The 24,601-nt window shown below is 44.0% G+C and overlaps 2 protein-coding genes across 2 annotated transcripts in view; one reads left to right on the top strand and one right to left on the bottom strand.

Moving 5' to 3' along the window:
* The window catches only part of LOC125691799 (toll-like receptor 2 type-1), a 74,405-nt gene that overhangs the window by 7,525 nt on the left and 42,279 nt on the right, over positions 1 to 24,601 (bottom strand). Inside the window, exon 7 of the transcript XR_007376253.1 lies at positions 16,989 to 20,802. The gene's annotated coding sequence lies outside the window, so the exon portion shown is untranslated. The remainder of the gene's footprint in view (positions 1 to 16,988; positions 20,803 to 24,601) is intronic.
* SFRP2 (secreted frizzled related protein 2) lies at positions 13,722 to 17,064 on the top strand. Its single transcript, XM_048941655.1, has 3 exons — positions 13,722 to 14,628; positions 15,183 to 15,263; positions 16,760 to 17,064. Exons 1-3 carry the CDS (start codon positions 13,968 to 13,970, stop codon positions 17,062 to 17,064), a joined length of 1,047 nt encoding a protein of 348 aa, XP_048797612.1. The 5' UTR covers positions 13,722 to 13,967.

The following is a 24,601-nucleotide window of genomic DNA, read 5'->3' as shown; positions in this document are numbered from 1 at the left end:
GGTGCGTAAAAGTAAGGCTGCACCCTGAAATCCAATTTCACTCCTTTAATGGTGGACGTAGGCATCTGGATTGTGTATGCGCAAAAGCCAGCTTCCAGTTCAGCTTGTAAAATCTTTTGTGGGGGGTAGAGACTTTCCCAGTATTTTTCATGTTAGAATAAATTAACTTAAGTTTTCATGGAAGGTAGGAATACATCTGACTGAAATGAAAAGTCAGGCTAAAAATAGCACTAAACCAATTGCATTGTTCATAGTGAGGGAAAGGAAACCTGGGGGGGAAAGAAAGAAATATATTTAACAGCTGTCTCAACATAATGTCAGATTTATTCAAGATTTCTAAAATGGTCTTTGACAAGCCTTGACTCACTGTGTAGGGCTGGAAAGGGTATTGAGGGTGGACTATTTCTTGTGATTTATAGGAGACCACTGTGACTAGTTTGAAAAACCTGCATACAAGTGCAGTAAATTAAAACAGAACCCTACGTAAGACGTGTACCTTGCAGACAAAAGGCCTAAAGTATTCTTCAGTCTTAATCACCAGTGTGAGGTTTGCAAAGAGAAATGGGCTTCAAGAATTTCTACTAGCCAAATATGTTTTCTCCAATATTTAGAACTTGTTTACTCCATTAGCACTTTTTGGAAATGAAAATCAAAACCCATGCAGCTAGATCAAGCTTCCAAAGGCACTTGGACTGTGTATCAGAAAATGCAGGAGTTTTCAGTGGTTCATTAACGCCAGATTGTGTAGTTTCATTTACTGAAAAGCTTGCTCTATGTGCCATGCAATCTCTACACAAGTACAACTTAAAAATCACTAAATCTTGTGTGTGCAGCACAGCGGAAAATAAAAGCATGTGTATTTGATCAAAGATGGATGTGTTGGCCTTTCCTTTAGCTCTGAGAGATAATTGCACACATTTTCATACAAAATTCAAACATTACCTAATCCATCAACGAAACTTTGTACATACTGTACCATAGAGAAAACACTTCAAACATCTTCACTGGAAGCAAGCGGAAACTGAAAACCCTACAGCTAGAGGTTGCTCTGCATAAGTGTATTATTTTCACAGACTGAAGAGAAATCAGATTGTGATCTTCCTTAAAACCCTAGCTTTCTTTCTCCCTCCAGGCAGATACACACATTCCCTTGCAGAGTCCAAGAAATTACTGAGCTGATGTTCCCGCCAGCTCCCACAGCCCTCTCCCAAGCCCTGCTAGTAAATCAATATAGGCAGCCCCTTTGGCTACTAGCACAGGTCTGCAAAGGTACATGATCTTCACCACATAGTTTTGGAAAGGCACAGTGTCTTCAGAGGCTCTGGCACTGGTTTGGATGGCCAGCACAACTGGATATGCAGCAGGGCCACTTCTGGGGAGTGGGAGGCAGAATCAGAGATGATAGCCTTAGCAATCACACACCATCTTGGGTATGCTAGAGCAACTGCTGACTGGAGAATAAACTGAGGAGAGGATAGAGGCAAATGGTGTCCTATGGATATGCTTTGCTCCCCATTGCATTGTCATTATGCCATCGTACACAGTAGCTGGTTATTTGCACAACACTCACTACAAATCACTTATGAGATTCAGGACCGCAAATCTTACCATGACAGCTAATGCCCAGCCTACACAGTGGACCTGCAGCCTCTGTGTCACTATGCAAATTTTGGGACAGAAAACAAGCAAACCTCCCAGAAACTTCTGCTTCTGTATTAAAGACAAAGGGTTGCAGTAAGAAAAAGAAGGAAGTCACAGACAAGTGCAGGAGCAGAGCATTCCATCATCTGCTTTTTATGCAGCTCACAACCAGATCGCCACATTTCAAAAACTGTTTGTCTGATGTGACTGTTGCTATGGGTAGTGGATATTGAGTGCACCTGCTCCAACTTGCCTCGTGAAACTACAGTCAATAAGATTTCTGTTTTAAACCGTAGGAGAAAAGGCTCCTGCGCAGTACTAAGTCATCCACAGCTCCTGCCTTATTCCATAGAAGCCATCAAAGACAGTACTTCCAAGCTTCAGGAGTTACACTTGTTTATAGCAACTTCTCTCTTCCTTAGGTGTCAGCTAAAATAAAGGAGCCTGATTTGGATTTCACAGACGTACCCATGTTTTACGTGGCTTCCAGTCAGTGCAGAAGAACTGCTTCAAGGGATTATAATCAGATGCAAAGCATCTTTTATCTGTCGGACATCCTACACACTTCTATGAAATCATGGGCCAATTATCCCAGTAAATCGTTCTTCCTGGGCTGAACGAGCATCTCATCAATCACTCCAACATGTACTGCTCATGCAGGGAGAATTGTTATGGCAATATGATGGTGAAACCCAAGTGCACAGTAACTGAGCAGATACATTCCAAAAGTTTGGGATGTTCTTGCAATGGAAACAATGATGAATTACAAAAAAAAAAAAAAAAAAAAAAGCCACCTATTTAACCTCTTGATTTTCATTGCAAGGACAAGCATACAAATCTCAGGAAAAAGAAAAGGGGAAATAAGAAAAAAAAAACCTTCCTTCTATTCCAGAACACTTTCTGCATCAGCGTACACTTGCACTGCCTGGAACTACTGATTACTGCAGGGGACACAGGCTGTTTGGTAAGGAAGTCAGATACACTGCTTATGAACAGTTGTCTATGCATTTTTGCACTAATATACACATATATATATTTGCCTTCCTAAATAAAAGAGAAAAAACTGTAAAGATGCACTACAACCGTGCTGAGCATGCTTTTTCTTTAGCTGCATAAAATGGAAAAGAAAGCAACTTCTGCATTCAATCTGTCTCCTGTGTGTACTTGCACACAATCAGAATGTGAATATACACAGAGAGTATGTCTGTACACAGATACATTCACATACACACACAGGGGAACAGTTAAATACAGAATTATTACAAGTGTATCCATGCACATGCACACAGACAAAGCCTTGGATTTCCAGCAAAGCTTGAGCAATTCAGTGCAATAAAAAAGGGCTCCTCACAGCAAAGTGCTTAACCAATGGCAGACTGTGTCCAAAGAGCGCCATTACCCCCAGGAACTGGGGGATTTGGCTGGAGTGTGCACTATGAACAAATGGCCTGAAATTTGTTAGGGGAAGGATGGGATTCAGCACAGTCAGGAGGCTTCATCTCCTCTGAAACCCTATATGTTTCATCCCCAGAGCAGATGAAAATGCAGTGTTTTTCCATACTTTAGAAGCTGGGTTTTTTTTTTTGTTTTATTTTTTAAGAATCCAAATCCTGAAAACTATTGTATCCTCCCAGCATTTTCAGAGTCAAATTCTCCTCTCAGGGCCACTAGCAAAGAATAACACTTTTCATTACTGATCTTGTTCTTGTATACAGACCAGCCAAAATTGAAAAACCTGATCAGAGAGCACTTCAGTGTGCTATTCTAGGTGCCCACTAGGGATTAATGATGGCTCTGATATTGGCTATCTTCTGGAAATCATCTTTTCACTTTCCCCTAGAACCCATAATTTGAAGTATTTGCAACTCCTCTCACCTTGAATTTAATATTTACAGCATGTTTTCTATTCTGGGATCTCAGAATTCCTCCTTGACTCCAGCTCATACATCACTTTTGTGTCAAACTCTGACCTCAGCTCTACTTGCATTCCCTACTCTGATGGAGCAGCTATTTCTGATTACAGACTGGCAAAATAAATCACAGAAAATTGGAGTTTCAAGGAAAGGAACATTTCATGTTTCATTGTGCTGTTGTTATGAGACAGGCAGGCTTTCTTTGTTTGATTTATTTTTACCAGAGGATGTTCCATTTTACATGCTTCCACAATATGAGTCTGTGTATTTGCGGTATTCCAGAGTCTCAAAAACCAGGCAGTTAAAATGCTCATGAATGGTGACTCTAGACTTCTGAGAACCAGTTTCTCCTAAGGCACTGCTGGCTCCAACTGTCCCACACAGCCATACTTCTCATGGCTTCAGAAATGCACCGAAGCCCAGATGGTTGAGGTGGGGAGACCGACCACTGGAGACCATCTGGTCCAAAACTTCTCACCAAACAGGGCCACGTAGAGCCCAGGACTATCAGATCATCACCTCTCAGTATCTCTTCCATCGTCTGTATCAGGTTTTATATTATCATCAGAATCTCATGAAGCAGGGCATAAGACCTGCAGGAGGCTTTGTTATCTATTCAGCAGATACAAGGCCAGCTCACATTTCCCACAGAGACCAGGGTCTGTGCATGGCTGTCTCCTTCCAGCCATCTGAGAGCCTCATCTACTTCTTCCTTATATGGTGTTCAGAGCTAAAAATTAGTTACTCCATACTAGCTTGTAATATTTCCCTAAGTGTTTTTATGTGATGGTTCTTAACCATAATGCAAAACACAGAGGAAATTTCTTATCTATGTGTAGTCAGTACCATTCTTTTTTTTTGTTAGAGGGGGAGGCAGGAGATTCACTCCATCAGTGGGACTTGCAACTGCCAAAGGACACAAGAACATACTGCACTGAAATCAATACAGAAAAAATCATAATCAGGGATATCAGATTTACGTCTTCAAAAGCAATGCTTGATTAATGGATGCCAGTCTGAAAGACATTTTGAGTTTAAGCTCCCAGCTACGACAAGAGGCTCAGTGTGCAAGGTCCCCTCTGCAAACGGTTCTGTGTAAATTTAAACAGAAAAGTAGCACAGCTACATATTTCTGTCACCTCCAAGTACAAACAGAAGGGCAAAGTAACAGATACACTGCCTCTTCTGACCATCTGTGATGCCAACAATATGATGCTTCCAGTGGGTGACCCAAGTTCAAGAGTACGTTATGATGTAAATGCTCTAAACCAGCTCCTAAATCAGACCTGTGTTAAGTAGTCAGCATTTGCTCTCTCCTTATGAAATACGCATTTCATATGCAAAACCCCAAGTATGTTTAGAAATCTGTAAGCAGCAAGATGCATGCTTTCCTCATAGGCTGAAGATACATTGTCCTAAAAAAGCACAACCGGAGGATTTTGTTTTACCTGTGACCATTCATCCAGCCCAAACAGAGCTTCGCTTAGACTGATAACAGGGCTGAATATCTCCCCCATGCTGGGCTAAATAATAAGGTAAGTTCCAGAGCTCAGTACTGCAGGAGACTGAAAGGGCCTTGGGGTAGGAATTAGTGAACTGAGTCTAACAATGTCCCTCTGGGGCAAGCAGATTTTCTTAAGCCCCTTTAATAGAAAACAAAACATATGCAGAGAGATACAATGATTTGTTCAAAATCACACTGAATTAAGCAAAGTTGAAAATGGAAGCCAGGTTTTTCCCAGCCTTGAGCCTCTTCCTCGAGCCATCCTTCTGCTTTCCCAGAACAAAGCAAATTAAATGGGGAGACTGCTATATAGCAGAGAAAAGTAGCTGGGATTTGCCACCATTAAATCAGTGAGATATCATCTGCTTAATATATGAGGAAACATAAGGAGGGAAACCTCAAGTAACTGCTCAATAGTCATTCTCCACAGTTAAACAGTCCAAGGAAAATCTTCTGATCATGCTCAATAAAAGTATTCATGGACACATTGCAGATGCAGTAAATAATATTATTAGGCCCTCTACAACTATAAATAGGTCAGAGATGCCAGATGCTTTTCTCCCTTCTTCACAAAATCAAGAGGGCTAGCAAAAAACTGAATTCAGAGACACATCCCAAAAATAACAGCAGGCGTTTCAAATATGTGGATAGCTCCTATAGCTAGAGACACAGCCACGCACAGCATAGCATTACAGAATTAAAGCTGTTACCTGCACACATTTGCGTGCATGGCCAGCATTAATGACACAGGCCATCTAGGAAGGATTAAGGATTACTTATCATTTCAACCCAATGAAAGAAGATCTACATTTCTCTTTCAGACACGTAATTCACAAGAGAATTGTGCTTGCCAACACTCTGAAAAAATAATCTTTCAGAATTCTTGCAAACCCGCTGTGTTATGATTTCATCTCATGAAATACAACACCTTTACATTAAACCTCATAAAACTAAATCCTGCTGGATCTCTTCCAGGCTCAGAGAATAAACAGCTATATCAGTAATGCCTAGAACAGTAAAATCCGGCCCACTGTCGCATGGCACGTTCCCATTTACAGAGGGAAGCAGGTCTGCAAACAGCTAATTCACTTTGCTATTACAAAATCCTCACATATAATGAATTTCTCACCTAACTGGTCTAAGAAATACTTCAAGGGGGAAAAAGAATGCTTTGAACACCATAATGCATATTTATGTCTACTAGCCTTTTACCCAGTCCCTGCCTTCTCCCTAATGAAATATGTACTGCAGACCGGCTCTGGTTTCTAGCTAGAAGTGAGCTCAGTTGTGTCTGGAACTCTGGGAGATAGCAAGGGGGATGAAATCTGTTGTCAAAACAGTTCAAAGCACAGATGAGTATGTCCAATGAGATTACTTTTTAAAGCCTGATTATTTTGGCTTTGCAGTCTGAAGAGCTAAACCTTTCGGTTTTGCCAGTCCCACTCAGAGCATGAGTAAGGATATTAAAATAACCTGCACAAGTGCACTGGGAGACACAGACCTAGTGCAAAAGCCATCCAGGGGAACTTGCAACCAAATACCGGCCAAATGTTCTCCATACATAGCATATGGCCGAAGAACAAAAGCAATTTTCTATTTCAATTAGGCTCTTCCCTGCTCTTCACAGAGAAGAACGGTTCAATCCCTAAATCTGGGCAGCCTAAACGTGGGAACAGCAATCACAGATACGCACATCTTGCACATTCCTGGAGCCTCTCAGATCACTTTGGAGGCTAATTACACCTCAGGTGAACCACAATGAGATAATCTTCAGGGCTGAAGATCACTCTGCACAACACACGAGCCAAGGCTAACATCACTCAATATCATGCCTCACCCTAAGATTTCCTTCCTCACTTTTTCCATTTGTGTCGGAGCACACCGAATTTTAATAGCCAAGACTGGAAGATGATATTTCTATAGTAAAAGGCAAAAAAAAAAAAAAAAAAAGAAAAAAAAAGGCAAAAAAAAGTTGGGTAGGAGGGAAGGCAGACTGCCTTGAACCTTCCTGCCTGTGCTGGGGCCTGGGTTAATGGTGCTGTAAAATGCCCGTGGCTAGTGACACAAAGCAGAGGGAGGAATCCCAGGGCTGAGGCCCCCAGCGGGTGAGAGCTGCAATGGAGCGGACAAAGGTTTCCTGGGAACTGTCAGTGGGCCCTTTGTGAAGGAGGCAGAAGAGAAACGTCCCTATTAAGATGGGCAATGGGATGATGTAACAGCAGGGTGAGGTCGCTGACCCCAGTGCTGGGAATAATTGGAACGGGATGTGTGCTTGGAGCGCGGCTAATGGCACCCGGAGCCGCGCACTGAGCAGAGCCCTGCGTGACGCTGTCACCACCTCTCCCCAGGGCAGAGAAGGTGGCTGCCCCAAGGACGGCTGCGCTTGGATTTGGGGCCGTCCCAGCCGGCACAGCGACTTTTGTCACTTTGGGGTGCACGACAGAAAGGATCAGCAGCTGTTCATATGCATGGCAACATAAGACGCCTGAGCTCGACCTAGCTGATGACCCAAGACCAGAATGAGCTGCTTTTGTTAGCTGCACTCCCTGGGTGCCTGTGCAATGCAGCACCAGCTGAAATCTAAAGGCCCACAGAGACATGTTGCACTTGAGGAAAGAAAGGGGGAAAAAAGACACAGGTGACAGAAATCCGAGTGAAAGAGAACCTATTATCTGATCTAACATTATCATTCTTAAGGTTTTAATTTGAAATTGCAAGGATCATTCTGTGCTGAACCACAATGGAGACTTGTTTCAGCTTTGTTCATCTTTTTCCATCAGGCACAATTTCAAGTTCCAAATGTGTAACTCTTAAGCAGCTAAGGATACAAGTGCGTAAACCAAGGTATCTGTATTTTCCATGTTACAGAATTTCACTAAACAATGTAATCTCTCTCTCTTCTCACAGGCCTAAGTATTAATCCTAACCTGAACCTAAAACATCCTCTGCTGCAACCTTACTTACAGCAACTATGCAAACTTTTGTTTGCTCTGAAGCCTTACAGAGAGGAAATCTTAAACAAATAAACCAGAGAATTATGCTCTCACTTTTTCCATCCCAAACACAAATCTAAGTTTTCCCTAGCAGTAGTCAATCAAACCAGCTACATATTGACTGGGAACATGGGTTGCAAGACACAGCTTCCTTCAAAACGACACAGTTTCAACCAGACAACCAAGCACCAACATGGACACCAAGGTCAGATCCCTTGGCTAGGTTAATCTTACAGCCAAGTTTCAGCCCACAGCACTTTCATATCACATAAAAACACACGTATCTGAATAAGAGTCTGCAATAAACCTAGCAAGCAAGATTTTTGCTCAGCAAAGCTGCTGCTCTAGCACACTGCAATTTCTTTAGAAGGAAATTAAGATAATGAGGTAAGAGAAAAACACACCACTTGTGTATCATATTTGTTTATGACAAGCAATTGGGAAACACACAGATCAAAGGAAACTTGTACGAGCAACTCAGCATTTGAAAATGAGCAAGCATCCCTCATCCCTTCTTCCTAAATTACCTGCACGCATCTGCACGTATCAAGAAATAAAAAGTACAGATGGGGAAGAAGAGTGTTCAAAATGCATGTCAGATGGGTTTCTCTACAAGCTTATTCAAGTTTACTTTTCTGTATGAAGTCCAGAAAGTTAAAATTGAATTTCAAACTTGCAAGGAGGCAAATAGTATAAGAAAGAAGAAACTGGAGACAATGACTAAAAGTTTGAATATATTCCTTGTTGATGAGTGCTCACTAAGTGACCGTTGCTGCTTTTTTTTTAATAATTTCTGAAGTTCTTGAACGGTACTCATGTAACACCATCATCAGCTATTTCACTCAAACTGGTCTTACGTCAGGTTCTTCAGAATGGGCCTCAAACATCTGGAATTTTATAAAAACAAATATATGGAAATACCAATTTTATAGTCTCCAAATGCATTTTAATTACTGATGTATGTGCCTAATGGCTCAGTGATTTAAATCACTTTGTAATTTAACTACAGTCTAACACAGGCTCATTTGCTGATTTGATTATGGCGTCAAATTGATCTGATTGTCCCACTGCTTTATTTTAAATCACATTTAATAATATTTTTTAAACAGCATAGATGTAGGCAACAGCTTCTCTGGATTTTACTCGTTTAAGAATGTTTTGTTACAAGTTGTTCTTCAGGAGTTATTTCTCTCAACAACTAACACATGCCCAATCCTCGAGGCCATTAGACTATTCAACTGTAAACGTGATCGTCTCCCTGACAGTAGGAATTGGTTCTTAAGACGGGTTTCTGTATCTGCCCCATTCCCACACTCATTTATAGATGTTTTCTCTGTTAAGCACCACAGAGGCAAAGAAGCAGCTTCTTCCCCACAAGCCTGTAGCACAACAAGATCCCCAGCCCTCAGATCAACACCAGAGCCCATCACGTGTCCACGGTGCAGACAAAGTCACCTGACAGGGATCAGCAAAAGCCACCTGCTGTCTGAAACACCTTGCTGAGCTCAAACACGGGGCTGGAGCTAAGAAACCCACACACTAGCACCCATAGGTGCTCCCAAGCAGTGGCAAGTCACTGATCAGGGGAATGCTACAGAGACCTACCTAGGACATAGGTGGCCAAAGCCTGCCCAATTCCTGATTTAAAGAGTGAAATTTGAAGCTAGACCCCTCATGGCTGGCAACAAGTACCAAAGTCTTACTGCAGACGATAAAGGTGGCGTTCCTGCCCGATGCTGCCATTTCCATGGGAAAGCAGCTATTTTCCTTTCTTCCCTCCTGTAGCATGAACGCCCTACCTGGAGCACAGGTCCCCTGCCATAAGCACTGTCTTTGCTCCAGCAGCAGGGCCCTGCTCACCACTGAAGGCACTTGCTATTACCAGACTACAGGAGGACGAGGAGGGGAGAGCAGAAAATACTGTGAAGAGAAAAGAAAAGATATATTACATTATAGCTTTTTTAAATAAAATACAGTAGGAACACCAGGTACCGTGCCATTGGAGCCATGTAGGCTGCGGTCTCTGCTATCTCTAATTGTCATCCAGCACATAGATGAGATAGATAATAACAGGAGCAGTAATCACAAACAGACATTCTGCGTGAGCAAAAAATGCTTACCACGACAAAAACTGTAGCCAGATATAGATGTATGTCAGATAAATTTGAAGGATCTTAACTTGCTAAAGCACTAGCACGCATATAGATCTAAATTTATATACAAATATATGTGTATGTGTGTATAGCACAGCATCCAAGTACCTACTTTTACCATTTAATGTGAGATGAGGAAAGTAGAAAGCAACATTAAGAACACGAGGCGTGGAATAATATTTAATAATGTTCGTGTGGAAAACATTCAAAACTGGCAAAACTTGCCTGAGGATTTTAAGATACTAACTGCAAGGTGAACCATTGTGCTAAAATACAGATAGAAAAACTAGGAAATGTGCTGCGACTTGGGTTTGTTTTCAATTTGAAAGTAATCAGCCCCGGTCTGATCTTCACCCTTTGCAACATCAAACACAGATTACATACGGGCTAGTTCCAGTCCTCAGCTCAGTGCTTCTGGAGAACAGAACAGCCCAAGAACAGCGGGTAGAAACAGCGCATGCTCCACGTCGATACCTGGTGTCACTGGACAAAGAAATAACTACACAGCATGCACAACCACCACCGCGAGGTTCTTCTTTCATACTGCCCGACAATCATTTCCCCTCAGGCACATAGCAACCTGCACCGCTCAGCACATGCTGGGTGCCCCAAGTGAGCTGCTTACTACACCATGCATGGCTGCTGCCTCCTCACTGAGAACTGTAAATGAAGAAAAGAAAGGCTAGGTGATTTCTTTAGGTTTCCTTCCAGGACAGGGAGGGGGAAGAAAAAAGATAAACTTACAGCACATGCAGTTTTTGACAACAGAGCTTTGAAACATTGCGGTAAGAGAAAACAAGACTGCTGCCCAGTCCCAGATCTGGACAATGTTGAGGCCAAAAAGCACGATACTGACTGTGCATCAGCAGTAAAGGAGCAGGGTTCAGCCTAAGGCAAGCATCAGGCTTTTACTTCAAACTCATCACACCAGCAAAGCATGTCAGCAGGCCATGGAGGACTGCAGAGTGGTCCTCACATGCACTGTATAGCCAGGTAAAGGATCTCAAAGTAAGTGATCTCAGGGAAGCAGATTTAGAAGAATATACAAAGGAGAGACTGACCAACAGTATTTCATGCTGCCTGCATTGGAGCAGGTCTTGTCCATTTTTCACTACACCAGCATCAATGCATCTCCCCAACCACTTCTCAACTACCAGGACAGGCCAGAAAGAGGTACAGAAGATCTGAGCTCACACTAAGGCTTGAGACAGAGAAAGTGGCACCATGACTTTGATATTGATGACCCAGACCACACGTGCTGCTTAGACAGCAGAGATCGCTCTCAAGAACAAAGGAGTCAATTCATTTTCCCCACAGTTAATTCATTTTCACTAGTATCCATCAGACTATTTCTTCACAGTTTGTTTTCTAGGATGGGGACCCCAGGCTATCCACTCACGGCCTCCACGAGTCCTGTTTTGCTCCTGCAGAGGAAGGCAAACATAGGGGCCTATAAATCAGGATCTGGGAAGACAGCAGCCATCTCACCGGGGGTCACTCGAGCCTCCTGTGTCATTTTGAGCCCCCAAACAGCATTTGGCTTTGCAGACCCAGGGAGCCCTACCCCAGTTGCATGGACAAGAACAGAGCTCAGCCTCCTACTTCAGCACTTTCCTTGCAAGAGGGCAAAGTGAGGGTAACAGGGATTGCCTGGTTCTGGCAAGCTTGGGCCGGTTGTGTTTACATGATCTCAGGTCATTTCAAATTTATAGTAAATGAGTTTGCCGAAGTTGATTAGAAGTGGAAAAAAGGAGGTCTCATAAAGCCTCATCTCAAATCAAAGCTTAACTCAGGAAAAAATGCAGGAAAAAAAGGTGTGCAAACAGGAAACAAACAAGCAAGCAAACACTTACAGTGGAAAAAACTGAGCAGATTTCTGTCAGAAATGTCTTATCCTCTGGTGTAGAAAGCAATTATTATCTGTAGTCTAAACAGTCTCTTCAGATCTTGGGTGCTTGCTTGCAGTCTGCACAGCTAGCTGGATCTGTAGACAGTGGCATAGGCAGCTGGCAAGTTGCCTTCTGACCACACTGACTTCCACCTGAAGGGCTGTCAGTGGCACACAAAAAAACGTCAGGAAATAAAAAAAAAGGAGAGAGATTAAAAATTACCAAAAAAAGGTCATTTTAATAAATATCCCTGTCATTCATTTAGAGTAAGAGTAAACACGCTAGTAGATCCTCTTTCCTGAAGAGGACTTTGGGGACCAAGGCTTGTGGGACCACCTTCAGGAGGTGACATCTCCTGCAAGCAGCAACGGCGACAACCTCTGGCATTCCTCAGGATTTGGCAAAACAGGCTTAAAATGGACACCAGAAGTCCATTTGGTGGGGCTCAGTGCCATGGAAGATGACTGAGGCCGAGATCTGTTGCTTAAAGAAATGAATTGAACACAGATAGACGGCAAGAATATGTGGAGCTGTAGGAAATTGACTGCTTTTAAGCACTTTCACAAAGGGTGCTAGACATCCATGGTATTTGTTTTCAGTGTTTGAGAGGCTGGTCTACAGGGAAGTCACACCCATGAGCATGCCCTATTGGAAAGATCCTCCAAACCCTCCCTGAAATGACTGGCACTGACTTCAAACAGGTACCAGCTGCTAGCCCACGGCAGCAATGCAGCCACTAGGCAAGCATGGCTGCCCCTTGCCCTCTCGGTGGATGCTGCACGTCTCCTCCCTTTCTTATGCCACAGACAGTGACCAAAACTGGATGTACAGGGACTCTGCAATTTACAGAAGTTATAAGGGTTTTATGGGAAGGGCTGGCTTCCCATAAAACATCTCTATAAGAAGATATATTCAGTAGCTGATTAATGAATGTGGTTTACCACAAAATGATACTACACAGGCCTACTCTCTTCAATAATAATCCCATAAATAATATTATTAAAAATGCCAGAAATATCCAAGCAATAGAGCTGCGCTGGGATCTCAGTGCTTTGTCTGCTGCTTCTCTCTTTGTGACAAATCAGCACAAACATAATTCTTTGAGGGAGCTTCTAGGTGAAGACAGAAGGGAAAGGGATGTGCCTGCATAGCATGGGGCCAGTCTCATGCAGAAGAATGTGCCAAGAAATGGGATGTCAAAAACCCTTGGACACTCAGAGCTGAGGAAAAATCCCTGATCTGGAGAGGACTGTCAGTCCAGAAGCTTCACATCCAGCGTTTGCCTACCTCTGTCTTCAGCACCTCACAGGGGTAGGCTGGGCAGGAGGGTTTGGTGCAGGTTTGGAGCTTCTCCATAGGGGTCCATCCTCAGACCCTCAAACACAGCTGCGGGACAGCCCCGTGGGCAGGGAGGTACCTCCATCAGGGGTAAGGAGCACGCTTGTGGTTCACATTTTCTTCCCCCCCCCTTGCCCTTCGCTGCCCTGGGTGCTACAAGTGGGGGTACTCTGCACTCTCCCACAGTGAGGTGGCTTACACCTCCTGCTCCCACGTCCAAGACTGGGGAAGTGAGCCGGCAACATCACTTCACCGTCGGTGAACGGTGAACGGACCAAGCGTGGGCACGGGGGGGCGAGGAGAGAGGAGCGTCCAGCCGCTCCGCAGCGGCTCGGGGAGCTGTACAGCTCATCGCGGAGCAGCCGCGACCCCGAAGCGGCCCCGCAGCCCCTGCTCGGACAAGGGGCTCCGGGGGTTTTTGTTCGCGGGGATGTTTCCGCCCCTTCCCCACGCACACACTTTTAAGGATTTCCTGCCAAAAGACAATCCCCCCCGAGCCGAAACAGAGCAAGAAAGTAGTGACCAATCCTTTCCGGATGGCTGTCACCAAGCTCCTCCCAGCCCCCCGCTCCCCCTGCCATTTGCATACAAAACATCCAGAGAACTCCCGTTGGCCCCCGCACCTCTCAGAGCCTCCGTCCGTCAGGCAGCAGAGCAGCGTGAGCTGGGGCCGCTCGGCACTCTGCTCAGCCCACCGCCCCGCCATGCCGCGCCGCCTCTGCGCCCTGCTCCTGCTGGCCTCCCAGTGCCTGGCTTCGGCCGCCGGGCTCTTCCCCTTCGGGGAGCCCGACTTCTCCTACAAGCGCTCCAACTGCAAACCCATCCCCGCCCCGATGCTCCTGTGCCGAGGCATCGAGTACCAGAGCATGCGGCTGCCCAACCTGCTGGGGCACGAGACGGTGCAGGAGGTGCTGGAGCAGGCCTCCACCTGGATCCCGCTGGTGCAGAAGCAGTGTCACCCCGACACCAGGAAATTCCTCTGCTCCCTCTTTGCTCCCGTCTGCATCGATGACCTGGACGAGATCATCCAGCCCTGCCACTCGCTCTGTGAGGAGGTGAAGGAGAGCTGCGCGCCAGTGATGTCTGCTTTCGGCTTCCCCTGGCCCGACATGCTGGACTGCAGCCGCTTCCCCAAGGACAATGACCTCTGCATCCCGCTGGCCAGCAGTGACCACATTCTCCCAGTCACCAGGGAAGGTAAGAGCTGGCTGCCCCGATGCTGGGTCCGCTGCTCGGTCAGGCTCGAGGAGGTTCCCTCCATGGCACCCCAGCCCTGGGAACCGCTGCCTTTCCCCACTGCTCTGAAATGAAGTTCTGGGCTCGGCTCTGCAGAGCTGCTCACATCCCCTCAGGTGTGCCGGGTGGTGAGGGTGGCAGCAGTCACCTCCTTGTGGAGAATATCTGTGACCCCCGGCTGGAGCTACATGGTTCCCTGAGACAGTAATGGGGGCATCCCCCTCTTGCAGCAACCACTGCTGAAGCATGGGGTTGGGGAGCTCCCCCCACCCGCTTTTGCTCTTTTTGCAATAGGGGAAAAAAAAAAAGTAAGAAAGAAAAAGGTTGGTTTAGCGTGACCCTAAGAGCACCTTGTGTGCTCTCCTCCAGTGGCTTGTGACCAAAGTGAGGGAAAGGGAGAAGGCGCACGGTCAGGCTGTCCGGCTGGAAAAGCCGTGTTTCCCCGAAGGGTTCCCAACGCCACCTGCTGTTCCTTTCTCCTTGAGCCTGACAAGGACTGTCCCTTGTATTTCTAGCACCCAAAGTCTGCGATGCGTGCAAGAACAAAAATGAGGACGATAATGACATCATGGAAAACCTCTGCAAAAATGACTTTGGTAAGTGGCAGCAGAGCCCCTCGATTAAAACTTGAGGGATTAGGAGCAGGTAAAACTCCCAGTGGAGTCAGAGAGACATGCCTGAATAAAGGCAGGGCTTTGTCTCATCTGCAGATGGACTCGTCCATCCTGTTGCATCTGACCATTCTGGTCATGAAACATAAGATTGCATCTCTGAGAAAAAATCGGCTCTTTTATAGTCCTTTCCTGTGGGCTGTTTCAAAGTAGTACTCTTTTATGTGGACACTGCAGCCAAGCCGAATAGAAAATAGTGAAAAAAGGAATCTTTCATCTGGACTATTGCCTGGGGAGAAGTACAGCAAAGCTTCACATAGACATATGAGAAAGAGCTGCATGGCATATAGCAAGAAAGAAAGACTTTCTCCACAGATTAAGAATGAAACTCTGTGTATTATCTGACAGAGAAGGTAATGCACAGAAAATTGGGGATGTAAACCTAATGTGAAGATCTGGGGTTAGAAGAGGATGAGAAAGCCCGTTCAACACAGGCAGCTGAAGGGTACATTATCTGCATATTAGCATTTCAAGAGAAAAGGGGAATGAGGAGGGGAATCATAACAGGGCAGTATATATATATATATATATATATATATATATAAAGACTTTATAATAACTAAATAATTATATATATTTATATACCTGGAAACAGATCTGTACTAGAAATATCTGCAAGAATTCAAAAGCTTCTCTTAAAATGAACAATAACAACAACAAAACAAACAAACAAAAAAACCCCACAACCTGTGGAACTCTGATTGCAGGACATAACTGCTAAAACAACCAATAGCTTTGGCCTGGCAAACTGCACTCAGATAAATCCTCCTAAAGCTAAATGTGCCCCACAGATTCTTAAAGCGTCTTGTATCCCCCTCCTCATTTTTTTTCACCAAATCAAATGCAGCTGTTGGACCAATTTGCCCTCTATGGGATCTATTCTTTCAAAGAAACAACAATGTATGTGAAATATCATTTCCTTGCAGGTTTGCCTAAAATCCTCTCCAGCCTAATAAATTAAGCTTAGAACTTTTCAGCTGCAGTAGAGATCAGGTTTCAGATTAGGTTTAGGTATTCACCTCCCCACCACCCCTTCATATTCTAGGGTTTCAGGAATACATCCCATCCCAGCAAAAACTGGAGTGCTGCTTAACATAGCAAAGCTGCCCTCCCTCTGTTTGCAAACAGGAGAAAAGCTGAAGAAAATATTAATGTAGGAAGGAAGGAAAAAGAGGGGGAGGGGAAAGAGGAGAAAAGAAACCCCAAAACCCTCAGCCCTAAGGTTGATTCAAACTGAAATGACTTGCATGCCCTTTCTGGCTTTAGAAATGGAGCCACCTGCTGCCTCCTCTGTCAGCCCTGACAGTTTAATTAGCAATAGAGCACCTCCCTCCCCAGGTCCTCTTTATGTGCACTAATGGGAAAAAAACTCTTAATCTCTCTCCCTCTCACCCCCCTCCCTCCTCCCCTTGCTCTATTAGCCTTGAAGATAAAAGTGAAGGAGATTGCCTACATCAATGGGGATACCAAGATCACCCCTGAAACAAAGAGCAAGACCATCTACAAGCTGAATGGGCTGACCGAAAGAGATCTGAGAAAGATCGTGCTCTGGCTGAAAGGTGGCCTCCAGTGTACCTGTGACGAGATGAACGACATCAACGTCCCCTACTTGGTGATGGGGCAAAAGCAAGCTGGGGAACTGGTGATCACCTCGCTGAAGCGGTGGCAGAAAGGGCAGCGGGCTTTCAAGCGGTTCTCCCGCAGCATCCGCAAACTGCAGTGTTAGTGGCTTTGGCTGTGTTGGCTTCCAGCGGCCTCCTCTGTCCCAAGCTCTCCAGACCTCCCCAGCCTTCTTTCTTCAGCCTCTCTGCGCCTTGAGATGCCCTGGCCAGGAGACACAGCAACCAATCTCCGAGATGGGGAGAGCCCTCCGTTTCTGTACATAGGTTAAATGTAATAAAAATATATATATCATGACTATTTTGGGGAAGTATTAAACTATCTCACTTAACAGTTGTTTTTTTTTTTTTGTTTGTTTGTTTGTTCTAAATGGTTGCAAATGTGACTCTTCCCTGAGGCTTTTCCCTCTTCGTTTTGGTAATGCTGGTTCATTTAATTGCTGCCTCTCTGTATACATGCGTGTTTGTTGTGCAAAAGTAGGAGACGGGAAGACAGATGTGTGTGCCTGGCCCGTCACAAGGGGTACGACTCTTTCACTGAGGTGAAATGGCTTGCCATCTATATTAAATTTATAAAGGTCATGTTACAACTCTTGCATGTGATACATAGGCACCAATAAGGGTATATTAGCCATTCTCAAGTTTTGTTTTCCACAAGACTGAGCCCTTTTCTTAGGAGAAAAAAAACCAAAAAACATAAAGGTTTTGGAACTGATTTATCTGAATGCAACGTTTTTCTTCTTATTTTGCAAATTAAACCATCTGTAGCCTAACTGTAACATACCTAGTGGTTAACCTGAGAGAGTTGTAAAATATTGCTTTAATTAACCTTGTAAATACTCCAGATAAATGTTATATTCTTGTATATAAACTTTACATCATAGTTTTCCTATTGTCTTGATTTGTTCTTGGACAAATTCACTTTAATCTGTTTTGGGAAAAAGGTGTCCAACTGCGCCTTGTCATGGCAAAACAAGATTCACCCTTCTACCCCAAATGACCAACAGTCACCAACAGTGAAACTGCTGATGCTGGCTGCAATTAAGAAAACCACGCAGTACCTCATTTCCCCAAAGACCAACCCATGTAACGTGAAGGTTGGGGTACACTTACCTCATTTTAATAGATTTCTGTTGAGCTCTTCAAGATGAAAACTTCTCTGTGGTTTCTTTGACTGCCTACAGTTTCATCCCATCTCAGAAGACTCTGCTGATGTGGAATAGCAATGAAATCACTTGCTTAAAAATCATACCCATTTATCCATTTCTTACACTTGTCCAAGAGTAGACAAAAACCTGATTTGTTACTAACAGTTCAGAATAATTTAAATGGTAGAATAAAGTATGTTTTGTGTGCACTTTCAGTATTCCTATTTAGAAAATAAACCGTTTGCACTACCCTAATAGTGTAACTAGAGCAATGTCTTTCAGCATTGTTCCTGCAAATATTTCCTATGGAAGAGCATTACCTGCTAGAGTTTTATTATACTTATCCTGGATGGGCCTCTGAGCATCTTCTAGAGAAAGATACCCATGGCAGGGAGCTAGAACTAGAGGATCTTTAATGTCACTTCCAACCAAAGTGGACTATGTGGTTCTGTGAAAAATAATCTTACCTGCCACTGCTGCCATGCATATAAAGTTCCTTTCACCCTCATTAAGAGGATGACAAACCCAGTACTTACAAGGACAATGCTATATGTTAGCCATTCACTGAGAGAATGCAAATCCAACCCCAGATTTTTTTTAGAAGTAAATAATCATAATCATTTCATGTATTTGGTGTGATTTTTCACTATCAGGATTGAAAGAAAAAATCAAAATTTAGTTTGTTTCAGAAAAATTCTTATCTGCCCTCTTCCCGAATCTTCATGCGTTTACTATATCCCATACAAACAATGGTAGGACTTTGAGCAAGTAAGACAAGATCAGTCCTCATAAGCATCCTCAGAAATATAGCAATAACAATTAAAAAAAAAAGAAAAGAAAAAAAAGAAAAAAATTCCAAACTGGTTTTTCACATTTTGTGAAACAGTATCAATTTAAAGTCCAATACTTTGCTTTAAAAATTTTCTTCTGAATGGACATAGCTTCCCAGAACAGATTTGAATCTTCTCACACTTGGGAGTAATTACTTTCATATCAGTACCGTGTCCATCATCATCCAGATGTCACATAACTCTACCCATCTCCCTCAGCACATCACCTAACACCTGTCACTAAATGGGTCTTGGATATATTAGAAGGAACTAGCTCACAGAAAAAGGGCCGGCGGGTGGAGACAAGCCTGCAGAAAAATGGGATTGTGCTGCTTGGTGAAGGAAAGTGCTTTGAAGAGGCAGCAGTTGCAATGCAGGCTCTGGGGACCAAAACCAACAACAAGGACTGCTCCACACAGCCTGCCTAACCGACACTAAGTCCTCTTCTAAGAGAGCAACCATAAAATTATCTTAATTGGGCTATCCTAGAAGGTAGCAGTAGTGATGCTGATGAAGACAGACAGGTCACAAGTTATTCACTCTGGGGTCATACCGAGGGCAAGACTACACAAGAGATCTTTACTTCAGTGGCGTGGATGTACGAAAAGAAACCATGACATCACTCTGTCTTTAAAAAAAAAAAAAAAAAAATCTCCTTCCACCACAAAATAAACACTGTTACACCAGCAAAACCATGGAGGAGAACAAGAATAAGCCAGATCTGCCAACATTTGAATCCGGTCGTGTAACTGGTGTCCAGGATTAGCAGCATTCTGTCCTTACTGATAAAGCCTTCTGCATATGTCCGTGGATGGACTCACTGGGACCATCCAGCCTCAGAGTGAGCTGGTAGAGGTGGAATTACCTTTCACATATACAGGGCTTGGGCAAACATGAAGAGTAATAGGAGTCACACTTTCTGAGTTGAGCTGTTCTAACAGCATTGTGGAAAAAGATGGGTACCATTCTCCACACTGAGGAAAGAGAACATCAGGGTTGATGTTATACAACCCATTTCCAAAGGTGTATAAGCCAGACATTGAAAACTCTTCAACCAAAAATCAGAATTTCAGAGTCACAGCCTGAGGAAACTTCATTTGGCAGATGCTGGTAAAGAAGTAAACACACACATTTTTCACATTTTTATCCTTAGTCTTATTCACTAAACAACTGAAAATCTTTGTGTCATGCAAAGAGTGAAACCAACATGTAAAAAGTGATCAGGACTTGCTACTCCTGATCAGTGTTTTGCATTTAGTGTGGAATAAATTCATTACCTGGTACAGCATGATTCAGTTATGGCAGGAATTTGTTTCCAACTAATGAAAAAACACAACTTGCTGTTGCATTTTTTAGACACTTTTTGTCTTCCTCTAATTAAAAAAAAAACATTGTTAGGCAGCCAACTGTGTAGCTCCATTGTATTTGCTTTCATAAAAACTATGAAAGCAGTCGACTACAATGGATTAGTTTAAGAACAATAATCATACTTGACATTTATACAGAAGTTTCCATTTAAGTTTCTCAGACTGCCTTCAAAAAACAGACACTAATGTCCCTGTTTTGTAGATCAGGAAAATGAGGCACAGTGAGGTAAAGTAACTCGCCCAGAAGCCACCCAGCAGGTTCCTCTGCAGTCATGAAAAGAAGCGTGTCTTTCTACTCCAAGTTTTATGTCCTCATCACCAGACCACAGCAATCAGAACGGTGTATTGTGGTTTAGCGATTTTTCGTTGTCACTATTCCACATCAGAACATCACGTGGACCGCTGGGAATTAACGAGTTAATGTTTCGGTTCTGTTCACGGCCTTTTGTGGACTCTGTGAGTGTCCTGATGGAGGGGAGTGGGCGGCATCCCTGCAGGACCTGGCGGGCAGAGGCAGTGGGGTGAAGCCGCGGACGGGACCCAAGCGTCCGCCTCCCTCCATCCGGCCCCTGGCCACTCGTCTCATCTCACCGCGGAGCAAAGTGCGCGCCTTCCCTCACACCATTGTGGTTTGTCTGGCATTCTGGATACTCTCGTGTCTCTCATTTCGTTTGATTTGGTTAAATTCAGTAAATTACCGTTCCTCCTCAGATCGTTGCCATTGTGTTTTCTCCTGGTTAAAACTATCTGCCAGCTTTCTGCCCTTCCCCCTCTCCCAGAGCTCACTTTCGTACCCCTTCCTTTTTTCTCCTTCCCGGGCCTGTGTCCCTCTGTCACGGACTTATATCTAAGGATAACCCCGTGAGGTATATAATCAAGGCAGCACAATGATTATAATCCAAGGCTCCCCCCAACTTCTCATTTTCCCCACATGTGCAAGAAATATTTTAAAAAAAAGTTTGTCCAAATTCAAATTTTAAACCTATCAGCACCATTCCTTGCAGTCTTTTCCTTTCTTCCTTATTTATCATCTCTATTCGTCAGTTACTTCTTAATCCTTTCCTTTCTTTCTTGCTTCTCATTCACTTCAGACATTCACAGAGAAGCTATTCAGCCTCTCTCTCATCCCCTCTTGTACAGACACTCTCACTTAGTATGTTTTATTAAAGGACTCGTGCAGCATGACTGTGCATAAGTCACAACAATTCTAATAGCCTAGCTTTAAGAAATGAAAAGGCCTGTGTGAGAAATTCAGCAAGAGACATTTAAATTAATTAAATAAATTAATGATTTTCTCTGAGGACTGGAGGGGGAGTTAAGTGCTACAAAGAGCACCACAGACACACACCAGTCATCCCAGGCATAGCCATTATTCTTATTATGCAACAGGAGAATATGAAGACTTCTAGAGAGTATAGACAACATATAGAGCATACAGATACAGCACTCCTTGGATTGGATTTTAGGAAAAACTTCTCAGAAAAAGTGGAGCAGACTGCTCAGGGAAGTGATGCAGTTACCATCAAGAACTGTGTGGATATGGCAGTGAGAGATGTAGAGAAATCACAGGCATGGGTTGATGGCTGGACTGGATGCTCTTTCCAACCTTGACAATTCTATGATTCTGTGATGCCTTCCCTTGCATATCACCCACAAATCTCAGTCCTACAATTCTAACTCCATGTTCCTCCACTGGGGCTAAGGAGCACCCATCTCAACCCTTTTCCTGACATTTTGCTACCTCTCCACAGTCACCCAGCGTACTGGCCAAGAGTAGAGCTACCATGACTCTACCTCATCATCTCCTGGTGCCTGCTGTAGCATGAGAGATCTACAGGAAGGTGGCAGAACAGCCTTTTGTTTGCTGCTTCTGCTCTGCCCTCACCATCTACCAGTTTTGTGAGTCCTCATGACGTGGCCAATGTTGGTAACACTGAAGAAGGAGTGATGGCTTGATCACTTCCAGAACAGTAAGGGGTCTCCCTCAGGTTGGACAGCCCAAGCTTTTGTATTTGGAGCCAGAAGCTCTTATTTCTAGGCTTCAGAGATATGTTCCTATGATTTATTTACACATTGCCTTCTTATCAACAGATGCAGATTCAGTACTGCCTGTCTGATGACACAACCACAGGAATGGATCTTATTTGCCTCTAAACGAAGAGTGCAAGATATTCACATCACAGGAATGCAAGACCTCAAGCTGCCTTACAAACATTAATTAGCCGGTGCTACATCCGTTTGGGGTGAGGTTCAATAGGTTAACATTTTCCAAATGCATCCAGCCCCTTCAGGGTGAGCTGTGGGCTCCTAAATCACCTGGATAGCTTGGAAAATATGAGCCTTTATCTCTGAGCAGAGTTGCAGGCGACTGGTGGAGGTCAGCCAACAAGCCTGTCTCCCAGCCAGGAGGAGCACCTCAGCAGTCAGTAAGCCAGCCCATTGTTCTCACAGCCATCAGAATAACCATCCAACACAGAAAGCTGCACAGCAATGCAGCTGGTCAAAAATAACCATCCAACACAGAAAGCTGCACAGCAGCACAGCTGGTGGAGCTAACTTCAAAATCAGTTGCTGTAGGCACGGGAAAGCTGTCCAGAAAGACAAATCAACAAAGGTTAGGTGTTGTGCTCAATGTCTTACAGAACAGACATAACAAAGAATGTATATGCCTACGATAAGGCGCTTTAGTGGCTGGAGGGTTCATATCACTGCACACACACTGAGCTATTAATCATTTCAATTTACTCTGAGGCACAAACCTGAATAAAGTTAGGCCACTTTACTAAGCAAAACAATAGTTTAGGTGTAATAGGTGAAGCAAAAGTGTTTAGAGAGGTAGATTTTCGGAAACTAGGGCAAACCAAAAAATCAGAAAGACGTACTGTAATTTAAGAATTAGGGGTGAGGGGTATTAATTTGTTTTGGGAAAGGGAAGAAAACAGTTTTAAAGAGAATCTTATACATTCTATGATCTATAACTCTGCAATATCCCAGAGATATGAACAGTGCTCAGTGCTTCTTTTTTTTTTTCTTTTTTTTACTACTATGGGGGTTTTTGAAACAGAACATGGATTTTCAAGCATCCACATAACTGAAGCATAAGATCTATTCCCAACATATACTTAGCTTTTGATTTTCAAGGACGTTACACAACAGCAGGACTAAAAGTTATTTTTGTTGGAGGCAGCATAATATAGTATCTAATGCTATTATATGCTCATAGAAGTTTATCCACTGCTTGAGATACCACATATGTCCTCAAAATATTTAATATACTTGGCATCCAAGAATTTTGGAAACAAGATCTAGACTGCTGAAAATGTGAGCATGTAGAGGTATCACAGTTTCACCAATGAGCTTGAAGTTTTAAAATCACCTTAACTCTTTTGTTCCAGCATTTCACTAGAATATATGACTTAACAGGAGACTGAAATAGAATGTCCTGACTTCTCCACAGAAGCAGACTTCAGATATTCATAAGAAAATGCTGCACTGAAATCAGTCCCTCTATCAAGAACTGAGAGTTCATGGCCTGCTTCTCGTCCACCAGGACCCCAAGTCCTTCTGCGCAGGGCTGCTCTCAAGGAGATCTTCCCCCAGTCTGTATCAGTACCTGGGATTGCCCCGACCCAATGCAGCACCCTGCACTTGGCCTCGTTGAACCTCATTAGGTTCACATGGCCACTTCTCCATCCTGCCCAGGTCCCTCTGGATGCTTCCCTTCCCTCCAATGCATCGACTGCACCGCTCAGCTTGGGGCCATCTGCAAACTTGCTGAGGCTGCACTCGATGCCATCATCTGTCATTGATGAAGATGCTGAAGAGCACCAGTCCCAAGACCAACCCCGAGGGACACCGCTTGTGACCAGCCTCCACCTGACACAGAACCATTGATCACAGCCCTTTGGCTGCATCCAGCCAACCAGTTCCTAATCCATCCAACAGTCCATCCTTCAAATCCACACCTCTCCAATTTAGAGAGAATGTGCTGAGGGACCATGTCAAAGGCTTTGCAGACGTCCAGGTAGATGACATCCACTGCCCTTCCCCCATCCACTGATGCCTCACTCCATCATAGAAGGCCACCAGATTGGTCAGGCATGATCTGCCCTTGGTGAAGCCATGCTGGCTGTCTCTAATCACCTCTATCTCATCTGTGCCTTAACATAGCTTCTAGGAGGATCTGCTCCATGATCTTCCCAGGCACAGAGGTGAGGCTCACTGGCCTATAGTTCCCGGGGTCATCCTTTCTACCTTTCTCAAAAATGGGAGTAATGTTTCCCTTTTTCCGGACACTGG

This window comes from Lagopus muta, chromosome 4, assembly GCF_023343835.1.
Source record: "Lagopus muta isolate bLagMut1 chromosome 4, bLagMut1 primary, whole genome shotgun sequence".
Lineage (NCBI taxonomy): Eukaryota > Metazoa > Chordata > Aves > Galliformes > Phasianidae > Lagopus > Lagopus muta.
Note: the sequence above shows the minus strand (reverse complement) of the source record. Positions and strands in the feature narration are given on the sequence as shown.

Coding starts and splice junctions, on each gene's coding strand:
- SFRP2 (XM_048941655.1), top strand. CDS start 13,968: ATGGCTGTCACCAAGCTCCTCCCAGCCCCCCGCTCCCCCTGCCATTTG. Junction 14,629..15,182: donor TCTCCCAGTCACCAGGGAAG/GTAAGAGCTGGC, acceptor TTGTATTTCTAG/CACCCAAAGTCTGCGATGCG. Junction 15,264..16,759: donor CCTCTGCAAAAATGACTTTG/GTAAGTGGCAGC, acceptor TTGCTCTATTAG/CCTTGAAGATAAAAGTGAAG.